Source organism: Gadus chalcogrammus, chromosome 14, assembly GCF_026213295.1.
Source record: "Gadus chalcogrammus isolate NIFS_2021 chromosome 14, NIFS_Gcha_1.0, whole genome shotgun sequence".
Lineage (NCBI taxonomy): Eukaryota > Metazoa > Chordata > Actinopteri > Gadiformes > Gadidae > Gadus > Gadus chalcogrammus.
This window is the reverse complement of record NC_079425.1, coordinates 12,292,431-12,304,744: the sequence shown is the minus strand read 5'-3', so window position 1 is coordinate 12,304,744 and position 12,314 is coordinate 12,292,431. Positions and strand designations below refer to the sequence as shown.

General features: G+C 43.7%; 2 protein-coding genes across 3 annotated transcripts; both read right to left on the bottom strand.

Moving 5' to 3' along the window:
• Nucleotides 1-993: 993 nt before the first annotated feature.
• Nucleotides 994-2,588, bottom strand: pou4f1 (POU class 4 homeobox 1). Of its 2 annotated transcripts, XM_056608358.1 has the most exons (3): nucleotides 2,466-2,588; nucleotides 1,719-1,995; nucleotides 994-1,655 (listed from the first exon to the last, which is right to left on the bottom strand). In XM_056608358.1, the coding sequence occupies exons 1-3, from the start codon at nucleotides 2,586-2,588 to the stop codon at nucleotides 994-996; spliced, it is 1,062 nt and encodes a 353-aa protein (XP_056464333.1). The 2 variants fall into 2 exon arrangements, with proteins under 2 accessions (XP_056464333.1, XP_056464332.1); XM_056608357.1 differs by having other exon boundaries at nucleotides 994-1,995.
• Nucleotides 2,589-3,953: 1,365 nt separating this feature from the next.
• On the bottom strand, nucleotides 3,954-12,107 carry obi1 (ORC ubiquitin ligase 1). The gene is made up of 6 exons (XM_056607792.1): nucleotides 11,923-12,107; nucleotides 11,471-11,606; nucleotides 11,190-11,278; nucleotides 10,552-10,797; nucleotides 10,057-10,145; nucleotides 3,954-6,446 (listed from the first exon to the last, which is right to left on the bottom strand). Exons 1-6 carry the CDS (start codon nucleotides 11,992-11,994, stop codon nucleotides 4,997-4,999), a joined length of 2,082 nt encoding a protein of 693 aa, XP_056463767.1. The 5' UTR covers nucleotides 11,995-12,107; the 3' UTR covers nucleotides 3,954-4,996.
• Between the last annotated feature and the right edge of the window lie 207 nt (nucleotides 12,108-12,314).

The following is a 12,314-nucleotide window of genomic DNA, read 5'->3' as shown; positions in this document are numbered from 1 at the left end:
GCGCACGTGGCCGCAGCTTGTAAACATGTTTGTGCACAAAGTAGAGTTGGTTTTACTGAACAATCAACACGCAGACATCATTGAGGTGAAAACATTTAAAACTCCTTCATTCTGGTGCACCCGGGGAGCATCTTAATGCATAGTGTTTGCACGGCAAACTGAACACACCAATAAAAACCTTCCGTTCCCCTATCCATTTATAAGTAGGCCTTGTCATTATCATGAACCATTATCAATAATCTTTTGCAGGATCCACATTACTGTCGTGCTTCTGAAACGTTTTACTTTTTAGGTGAAAGCCAAATCACGTCGCTAGAAAAAAAGGCCTGACCATAAATTATTTCCAAACGAAGGACATTAGGCTTACTTCTGTAGAAGTGATAAAGTGATATTATTTTTTATATACAAAAACATTTCGCAATAACGATTCAATTTCTGTGCAAATTCAAAATAATAAATCTATATATAGGCTAGCCTATGTGGTCGTTGTCTGTCAGTTTGTTCTCCATGCAGGCCCACAAACGTTGTTCATGTACAGCCATCGGTTTCGCAACTTAATTTGAATTTACACAAACCTCTAAAAGCATAACAAACGAACGGATGAATAAATGAACAGCCTCATAAATAATTCAACAACAACAACAACGACAAGAATAAAAAAACAGCAACGGAACACAGAACAACAATGAATGAGGTAAATTGTTAATGGCTATAAACTTCAGATCATGAGAGGGGAAATACTTTACCTCTCTCCTCTTGTCCGCTGCTATTCCCATATTCACATTCACCAATAACGTGAAAATAAAGCAGATGTATGCAGATATATATGAAGATATATCCCCATAGATCCAGATAAACCAGACAGAACGGACATCTCTAAAGCCCATTGGACGCCACATTGTCAAAATTGGTCGGAGATAAAAGACTGAACGTGGTGTGAAATTGTTCCTTGGTCCCCAAATTCAGTCTCCCAGAAAAAACTCCAAAACTCCGTCAGTGCGCAGCGGAGAACTTTAAGCGTTTCTGTTTCTGTCTCTGGTTGCAGAACCAGACCCGCACCACGTTCTTTTTCAGGTCCAGCTTCTCCGCGATCGCCGCGATCTTCTCCGACGAGGGCCTTGGCTGGACGGCGAAGTACGCCTCCAGAGACCGCTTCTCTGGGGCGGCGATCGACGTCCTCTTCCGCTTCTTCTCCCCGCCGTTAAAAATGTCCGGTTTGCTCATCTTCTCCCGCTGGGCGCCCTCCGCCTCCTCGAGCCAGGCCTGCAGGATAGGCTTCAGCGCGATCATGTTGTTGTGGGACAGCGTGAGCGACTCGAAGCGGCAAATGGTGCTCTGGCTGAGCGACCCAACGCCCGGGATCTTCAGGTTGGCCAGCGCGCCCCCCACGTCCGCCTGGGTCACGCCCAGCTTGATCCTCCGCTGCTTGAAGCGCTCTGCGAAGGCCTCCAGCTCCCGCGGGTCCGTGTCCGACTCGTTGATGGATGGAAGTCCGTTATTACCCAGGCCACCGCCGTGGTGTCCCGGGAGGAGGCCGTGGTGGTGATGGGTGAGGGGGGAGCTCATGCTCATAGCGGCCTGGTGGTGAGACAGGTGAGTCAAGCCGTGCATGTGGGAGTGTGCGTGGGCCGAGGAAGAGAGCAGACCCCCACCTCCTCCACCTCCACCACCTCCACCTCCACCACCTCCGCCGCCACCACCGGACCCGTCGTGCCCGCCGCTCATGAGCGCGAGAGAGGGCGAGCTGAGGTGGTCCATGATGTCCGGCGGGGGGTCGAGGTGGTTCGGGTGGTGGTGGTGATGGTGGTGGTGGTGGTGGTGGGCCAGCGGCACGGTGGAGTTGGAGGAGCACGGGACAGTGTTCATGGTGTGGTAGGTGGCGTCCGGTTTGAAGGGATGCGTCTTGCCCTGCGACACGGCGATGTCCACGGCCGCGAGAGCCTCCGCGCGAGCCAGCAGCGTCTCATCTAGACTGGCGAAGATGTTACTCTGCAGCTACGGGGACCGAGAGATCAGAGGCGGGACCGGCACCGGAGAGAGGACCGAGAGAGCAGATAGGAAGGACCGGTACCATAGAGAGGACCGAGAGAGTAGAGGAAGATAATAAATAGAGCAGGAATTAGCAGAATAAGAGAGAGAGACGAGAGGGAGTGGGGTGGTGGGGATAGGGATGGGGGGCGTCAGAATAAAAGAAAAACATGAATAAATGTTTCTGACAGCCGGGAGCTTTGATAACCCACAACACGCAGCGGGATTAGTACCCGACTCATCAGCATTAAAACAGAAAACTGCACGAGCGGACCTCAGAGGAAGCATGCTCTCAGAAACATCACAGCGCTCGTAGTTCATGAAGAAAACATGAAGCGCGTCTCGGAGCCTCGGAGCGCACCGCTACTTTTACGAGCGCGGGAAGAGACGCAGAGAGAGCAGAATAACTTTGTTCGGATACCATATGAAGTTCTTACCTGCGGGGTCTGTAGGCACGCCCTGCGGATGGCCTCGGAGCTGGAATGCAGGGTGGTGTACTTGTGCTCCGGGAGCGACGGGTGCATCCCGAAGTGCGTCTGCTTGCTGTTCATGGACATCATCTTGGCGCGGGCTTCTCCAAACTAAAGCGCGCGGGAAGAAGGGGGAGAACGAGCTGCTCGCGCTAAGGAGGATATCACCATAGAGACGCAGCGGTCCTCCTCCTCCTCCTCTGATTGAGTGTTGTGGTGGTGGTGGTGTGTAGTTGGCAATAGTGGGAGGAGATGATGTGAGATGCCTGCAGTCTCTCACACACACTGACCCGGTCCCGCGACACGCTCCTACACCTGAGCCCCTCATCTCGTCATGCCTCGGCTTATTTCTCGCGAGATGTTGCGGGCTGCATGAAGAACAGACAAGCCACAGCAGGGCGGCCAGTAGAGCAGCGTTCTACGATAAATGGCTTCAGTCTTTTGGTCACTTGACACTTTATACCAAAAAAGGTTTTCGTTGCATAATGAGGTCCGCTATCAAGGAGACCTAAACAAAGACGGTAAATAGCATAACATTACTCTATTTATTTACCATGTTAGTAAGATACATACTTTTTTTTATAAGATTAGATCAGATAAATATTAATGTGTATTACACTTTTTTATTATTATTAATGAATGCACGCAGCAGCAGGCGGTAAAGCCTGTGTGTGCGTGTGTGTGCTGACACCCCTACCTCATCATAAAGCATAACACTAATTAAATACTCAAGCTGAACCTTGCTGAAATGAATCCCAATAAAAGTACACTTCATTTATTCAAACCACAACGGTCAAACGATTACATTTCCATGGAGTGCATAAAGGTATTTGAATATAAAACACGCATGGCAAATCTGCATAATAAATACTGCACTTAGTGAAGCCTGTAATGTTTTGTGTCACGTCACTTAGAAATATTATGGCCTTCCCCGAAATACTATTACATCCTCTAGCGTGTTCTTCCCTTGGAAATAGTATTCAAATTAGACTAACCTTTAGTTTGGACCTACAGAGCAGTCAAACGAACAAAGCCTTATATTCCTCCATTGGCCAGGGCAATTCATAAAATCCTTTTGTTTAGACATCCAAAGTAGTCAAACTGTCATATCCTTTAGATCTGCGCTCCCTGGGCTGGAGCAGTCAATCTAATGCATCCCAGTTAGTCCCCCTATGCCAGGGTTAGAATAACCTTTGGTTTAGACGTCACAAGGGTCAAACTATCACATCTTCTAAATCCGCCCTCCCTGGATCGGAGCACTCAATCCAACACATGCTTTAGTTGACCCCTCCGTAGGCCAGAGTAGTCATACACATCCTTTAATTTATTCTTTATAGGCTGAGGATTTAAACTCAAATCTGCTTTAGTTTAGACAATTTAATACTTCTAAGAGCAGTTACCTCGCTCTACGACTATTAAACAACCTTACATAAAAGAAAGTGGGCTACACAAAAGCAGACATGCATGGAATTTGGGTCAAAAGTATTTAATGCAACAATTTCAGGCTCAAGTTTTATCATAATGATTACAGAGCACAAATAGTGTTATGTTATTTTGTTAAACTAACACATCAAATATTCTGAATGTTTAAAAGACATAATTATGAAACTATTCCAGGACTAAAACAGTGGAAACAAACATATTTCCAACTATCATCATACAAAATACCTTCCGATTTAGAATGAGCTCACCGCTCATGTTTGTATCAGTAACTCTTGTTAACTCTCACTCTCACTAGGAAGTATCTCCTGTGGGCCAACAATCACAACACTCGCAAAATATACTCAAAAGTTAGCATTGGCGATTAACAATAGCCAAAAGGCCAAAAAAACAGAACATCAATACAACATTCCATTTCTTAACAGAGAATTCAAACTGTGCACAAGGTACCAACTAAACCAGCAGCCCAAGTACACCAGAACCATAAGCACGTCACCTGGTTGAGATGAAAGTGAAAAATGACTATCCTACATTCAGACCACGAGAGTTCCTTTGTTTGAGAATGAGAGTGATTTCTACAATCCACAGCAGATTAGGAGGTCAGGGAGAATTTTGGTCTGGCAAGTTGCATCTGGACCGCAGATCTGAATCACTCTTTTTGAGGTTGGAGTTGCACTTCTACCATGCCACTGTGACTTTGGCATGGTGAACTCTTCGTGATGGGGCTGTGATGTCCACAGAAGCTTTGAGTCGGACTCCACCTTAGTGAAGGAAATGGCTCAAGATATCATGCCTGTGGTAATTGGTGCAGAACTGGAAGAATTATGAGAGGAAGTCCCAACAAGGAATCCCCAATAGGATACCGGACATCTGATCTTTAATACCGGGAGAGTGAGTCCACTCATTGGGCGCCGTGGTAGTTACTCAATAATAGTTGGTCAGTAAAGCAAGAAGAACATTCCTTGTCGGTTAGCCAAATCGATCTGAATACCATAATCAGGAACATGACCAAACTAACCATGCTCTTATGAAACCAAAACAGCAACGACACAAAACGTTCACACAAACTTTGAAAGTTTTGTGGGGCTGTTAGTGTTGAAGGGACTGTGGGACTTCCTCTTCGTCGACTGACCGATGAACAGCTGCCGGTCCCAGCCAGAGGCAGAGGAAGGGGATGGACTATTGTGTGGAAGGATAGCTGGGTCATCAGAACCAGTTACAGGACCATCCAACGATGGGTCAAAGAGGATGTCAAAGGACAGCTCATCGGTCTGAGAGAGCCCTTCGCCCTCGACCACGACTGGAACAGGGGCCCCACCCGGCCAACTGCACCCCAGACTAGCTGCAATACCCTGGAGTACGCCTACCCTCTCAGACCCCAGACCCATGGCTCTACCAAAACCAAGAGTGCCGTCTCCACCCTGGGCTCCACCCGCCTTACCAGACCAAAGGCTATCTGCTCCACCAGACCCGAGACTAGTAGCTGGTCTTGGGCCATCCTGGTCAGCATCGCCTCCCCCAGCAGCCCTCTCCCCGACAGACCTGGCCTGGCCTAGAGTGTCTGGTGCACAGAAAGATGGATCACATTTGCTTGCGTCGATGGAGGCCGCAGAGGCAGCCTCTGGTTTGGGTTTGGGAACGAGAGTGGCGTCTAGATCTGCAGCAGGTGAGGCACCCTGGGAGAACCGTGATCCTTGGCTACAGGAGCTATCGCTGTCCCACATCATACAGTCTAACTCGGAGACCTTGCTGCGGTATGCAGCGTCCATGGAGGACTCGCTGGAGCTGTGGGAGCCGCCCGGCTTCACCTGAGCAGCGGCAGAGGGGGCGTCTCCAACCATCTGGGAGTCCTCACTGATTGGTCCAACACTGGGAGGATCATCAGGTTTGGGTCCCTGCCATGCACACCAGAAGGGGCTCTTGGAGATCTCGGCTTTAGTACTTGCAGCGAGGCGTTTGGGAAGGTTTGGAGAGCAGCTTTCCGTTGGCGAGGCCGTGCTTCTCACCTTCTCAAGAGGATCTTCAAAGCTGAGCTTCCTCAGTGAGGTGCCCGACTTTATTGCTGCTTTCCCGCCAACGATAGTCGGACTCTTCAGAGACAAGGAGCAGAACGCTGACGAGGGGGTGGAGGGCTGCAGCTTTGGAGGTGTTCCATAGAAATTGGCTGCCGTGAATCCCATCATCTTCTCGCCATCGGATCTCCCGGGAGAAGCCGGGAAATTTGAGCTTTGACCTTCAGTGGTCAGAGTTTGACCTTCAGGGTTGCTGCAGATGGATTGCCTCTCTGTGTCGCTCAGACTCCTCGTCATCATGACCAGTTTCTGCTTCTCCGCCTGGTTACCTGGTGCCCCCCAGAGGCTTGGAGGACTGCCCTCGTCGCCCCGGAGCCGGGCCTGCAGACATTCGATGGTCTTGTCGCTCTGCTCAAGAGCCTTGTTCAGCTGCTTCATCTGCCACTCGTTCTGCTGAATGGTTGCTTCCAGAGCAGCAACCGTGTAGCGGCTGAACCTGGCAAGAGATCATTGGATGCGGTTAAAAATAGACAATTATTTGATCCACATATGAATCAAGTTTAGTTAAACTCCGGAACGGCTTTTGGGTCAGGGTCCAGACAAAATACAATATACATAAGATTACCCAGGTACCTTAATTTGAATTTGACGCGTTTTATCAATCCCAGATGGGAGACGTTGGTGTAATAGCAGAAAGTACCGGGCCGTGATAGAAATAAGACATTTAAATCAAAGCAAAAACATACCGAACATTTCTGTTAAGAGATTAATTCAAGTGTGCATGTACATGTTTACAAACATTATATTTTGTATTTTATGTTTATTTTTAATTAATATGTAATAGCGATCACAATGTAAAATGCAATTATTTAGTAACAAATATTATTGAAAGGCAATCGATTTCACATATATAAGGACTATACATGTAAAAATACTTTTTACATGCATGACATCTTCTGAATGAAATACAGAATATTTAGTAAAAACAAAATGATATTGATACAAACACACCTGGTATACATTACAAGAACTGTGTGGCAACTTTTTTGATAAACACAATAATCAGTTTAACAGTTCATAGAAAGTATTTAGGATCCGACGGGTTATTTACAAGTTCAAAGACAAAAAGATCTTAATGTCAATCATTGGCAGCCCCGCTTTTGAAATTCAATTTAAAAGGGTAATATAAAAACATTTTTTTGAAATCAATGAAAAATTCAGAGCTTGTACTGTGATGAATGAGAAAGTGATGGCACATAGCTAGCATCTTAATAGCCTCCGTTGCCATTGTCAGAATCACCAAAATGGACTTTGAATTACCTCTTAGCTCAGAGAGCAACTAAAGTACCTCTCATCCCAACGCCCTCATAAAACTATCTATCGATCACCATGACAAACCGAGCAGCAAGACAAAGAAAATGGTCTCACAAATTGCTTTTGAAACTACGATTAAAAGGTAACGATACACTGGGGTGAGTTTTGTCTTCCGAGCATGGACCCACAAAACCCGAACGCACGCACGCACACACACACTAATGAAGTGTTCTGGCCACAGAAATCTAAGCAGACATGGCAAAATCTCCACCTAACAAATGTAATTGTAACCAAGTAAAACATGAACTGACATGATCAAAATGAGACATTTAGACTATTAGGAACATAACATTGACTGTGCCGTTGTGGGGACCTAAAACCATCTCTACAACAAACTAGTGGACTATAATCCATCCAATTTTCTCTCCCTCAGGCACGACTAGAACATAACACAGCCCTGTCATTTTGGCCCAGACTGGACCAGTGCCATGTGAAGAGAAAATAAATGTGTGCCCCGTGAAGCGCACCCTGCCGGAAGGTTTCTATGTGTGGTCCCATACCAGAAGGGCCCTGAAACACCCTGATGGTCTTCCACTGTATTATCCTAACTTACTTCAGCACACCTATCTGGACTATCTTCTACAAGGAGGAGCTGTTAAAAATTAATGTATCATTTTCGGATACATTTTTTTGCAGATGCGCTGTTGAATGATGGCACAGAGCCCAAATGAGGAGGAGTTTAAAGATGTGTATGGGTCAGTCCAGTGTCACTTAAGAAAAAGAAAATCTACTGGATTTATGCGCCGTCGAGAAAAAAAAGGGTACAACCTCAGCCATATTGGTGGGCCCCTCATTGCTGACTGTTCATGATTTTACTTTGCAGAATCATGAGTTAATATTTCTGCTATCAACAGACTAATTATTTATGAAGGTGCAGCCTAAATTCGGATTCACCTTTAAAGTGACTATATTTATAATAACTATATTTATGTAAATAGAACAGCATGGAAGAGTATAATCAGGATTTGCCTGGCATTTCAAAGGTCAACAAGCCCAAATAATTAGTATGCTTATCTATATTTCTTTGCTTATGTATAGCCACTGAAGACAACTGATATGTATCTTTTTGAAATTACAATACTATTTTTTATAATGTTGCTATGATTATTCTGATATTCTCAACTTTAAAATGAGGATAATATGATATACATTTATAATGAAGATACTATGATATGCATTTATCATGAGGTTACTTTAATATTTATGTTAGTAAAATAGGATATTATAGCCAACACTTATCTGATAGAAGCCTGGCGTGTCTAATGAAGAAAATCGACGCACGTACAAATTCTTGTATTACGACTCAAATCCACCCTTTTAATGACTTATCTGTCTCGGATCAATACCGTCCTATTTAGATGAAAGGAAATAAAAAAAAGTCTATCCCTGGCCTGGCTGGAATTAGCACAGTTAACAGCACAACATTCCTTGCCATCATGATGGCTGTCTATCTGTTGCCTATACTTTCTGCCCCATCTGCTGTGACATTGCCTGGAAACCAGTCTATACCATGATATCTACAATGAGGATACTGTGATATCTATGAGGATACTGTGATATCTATAATGAGGATACTGTGATATCTATAATGGCGATAATGTGATATCTATAATGAGGATACTGTAATATCTATAATGAGGATACTGTAATATCTATAATGAGGATACTGTGATATCTATAATGAGGATACTGTGATATCTATAATGAGGATACTGTGATATCTATAATGAGGATACTGTAATATCAATAATGAGGATACTGTAATATCTATAATGAGGATACTGTGATATCTATAATGAGGATACTGTGATATCTATAATGAGGATACTGTGATATCTATAATGAGGATACTGTGATATCTATAATGGCGATAATGTGATATCTATAATGAGGATACTGTAATATCTATAATGAGGATACTGTGATATCTATAATGAGGATACTGTGATATCTATAATGAGGATACTGTGATATCTATAATGAGGATACTGTGATATCAATAATGAGGATACTGTGATATCTATAATGAGGATACTGTGATATCTATAATGAGGATACTGTGATATCTATAATGAGGATACTGCGATATCAATAATGAGGATACTGTGATATCTATAATGAGGATACTGTGATATCTATAATAAGGATACTGTGCTATCTATAATGAGGATACAGTGATATCTATAATGAGGATACTGTGATATCTATAATGAGGATACTGTGATATCTATGATGAGGATTCTAGATCTATTCATAACAATGGTATCTATAATGAGGATGCTATATCTATTCATAATGAGGATACTATGAAATCTATGATGAGGACGCTATATCTATTCATAATGAGGATACTATGATATCTATGATGAGGATGCTATACCTATTCATAATGAGGATACTATGATATCTATGATGAGGACGCTATACCTATTCATAATGAGGATACTATGATATCTATGATGAGGACGCTATACCTATTCATAATGAGGATACTATGATATCTATGATGAGGACGCTATACCTATTCATAATGAGGTTACTATGATATCTATGATGAGGATGCTATATCTATTCATAATGAGGTTACTATAATATCTATGATGAGGACGCTATACCTATTCATAATGAGGTTAATATGATATCTATGATGAGGACGCTATACCTATTCATAATGAGGTTACTATGATATCTATGATGAGGACGCTATACCTATTCATAATGAGGTTACTTACTTCTGTGGAGAGCGGCTGGACACCTCTGCTCGGAGGTTCATGTTCTCCTGCACCAAGTCCAAGTTCTGAGACCTCAGCATCTTGTTTGTCTGCGGCGGGGAAATGTAGTGAATTCAAGACTGTTAATAGAGGGCAAATTTACATTTTGTGTAGCGAAACAAAATGTAAAAAAAAAAAGCAATTCATCAGGACTTTTTCCTGGATATTTAATTTCACAGACAATGCAGAAAATGGAATATAATGTAATAATTATAATATACAACAGCCCAGAGTGTGACGCGTGTGCTTTGCGAACAGGCTTCTTAAAGAAAACAATTCATATAATGTTATTTAAGGTCACTTCTGTGTCTGTTAAGCACCACCAGCATGTCGGTATTTTCTTAACTTCCTCTTAAAACAGGGAGATCTCAGGAGGAGGAAGAGGAGGGGAAGAGAGAACAGCGGTAGAAAGGAGGAGGGGTGGGCCGTGGGGGTGCTTCTCCTGTTCGACCGTACCTGCTTATGCCTCTCCATGTCCTCCTTCGCCTTGCTGCAGACGTCGGTAGCGTGCTTCAACTCGTGGCCGAGCTGTTGGAGCTCACTGAGATCAGAGCTCCTCTGTTCTGAGGGGCCTGCAGTCGGGTTAGGGTCCTGGGTGATGCACGCAGCCTCCTGGTGGCTGGGGGCAGGCATCTCTTCCCCAACAATCTGTAGTCTGCTCTTCAACTCCTCGTTCTCCTGAAGCAGCCGATCAATCTCATCCTGTTGGGCGGAGAGATGACAGGGTTAGGGGGGAGTCAGAGGGAAGACTGCAGTCAGTTATTTTGGTTCGGTCGGAGTGAAAATAGCTGTGTTTAATTTATTTATTTGAGAAATACTGAACATTCTGAGGAATTACTTTATTGAGTTATGTTTAAATTTCATAATAAGTAAGTTAGCAGTTACCTTTTGGTGTTATTCATAATGTGTCAGAATAATCTGAGTTAAATAGCTTAATTAAACGTCCCTCAATCAATATTCAGCACAATACTTTTCTTTTAGATCTTGGAGCGAGACGATGACCACATTTCAACAACATATTTTTACCAGGATTTTTTTTTCTGCATAATGTGTAAATATGTTAGATTTCTGTGTGGGTGTTTTCTGAGGTGTACCTCATATTCTCGTAGAAGCAGCGCTCCTCTCATCTTCCTCAGTCTCCTGCTGGTCTCTCTGTTCTGGATCTCCTCTCCATCGCTGCCGGCTGAAACACACATCGCATGACACGTTGGTAAGCGGACCAGCAGGGCTCACACACTGCCAGGGTTAAGTTCAACCCAACCCTTCAGGTCCTCAGGGACTACTTACATAACATGTTTGAGTAAAATAGGCCAAGTATAGGCCAGGATACAGCGGACTTATGAGACAATAAATATTGATAAAGATTATAGCACACCTATCAGTTCTCTGCAGGGGTTGTCTTTGGTGATGGGGACGCGGCACGCGGGACACTGGCTCACGCTCTGCATCCAGGTTTCCATGCAGCTGGAGCAGAACACGTGACAGTTCGGACAGATAACCGGTTGTCGAACCTGCAAGAGACCGAACATCTCAACCTTGAACATCTCAACATGCAAAATTCTTCAACTTGCAAGATATCTTGTAGCTCTACCAAATGCGTTACGTATATGCAGATAAACATTATGCAAAGATTTGGCCACAACGTTTAAACATTATTAAAGGCTATTTTATAGTTATAGTAAATTATTATTTAAAAGAAGGACCAAAGCAACAACACAACATCGTGGTGAACCTTAAAGGATAATGGAAAAGGAGAACCAAACATTCACTAGATTGGTGATAAGATCACCCCAGAATGATTGCTGTAATAACTAAATGTGTGTTTACCTTTCCGAGACATATCTGGCAGGACATGGGAAGGGTGATGGAAAACGTAGAGGATTTAATATTAATGGCCATGCCTCTTTGTTATCAGACCATACAGTTATGAACCGAACAAAACACACCGCCTGCAGAAATTGAACACAGCGCGCCGGTTCTTCCGGGACTACGGCGAGCAACGAGTAACAAAAACGCTTTTACTTCTGGCTACGGTCGTCACCCGTTGCGTTATGGCGTAATAATTCAGTAGTCACGAATTAGCGCTGCAAGTTCTCCACAGTTCATGAAATGTTGTGAGGTGATTAGGAAAGTTTATTTATAATACTCTTTTGAATACAATCTGCTGTTTGTATTTTTTAATTAAAAATAATAATAATAATAATAAAAAAATATATATA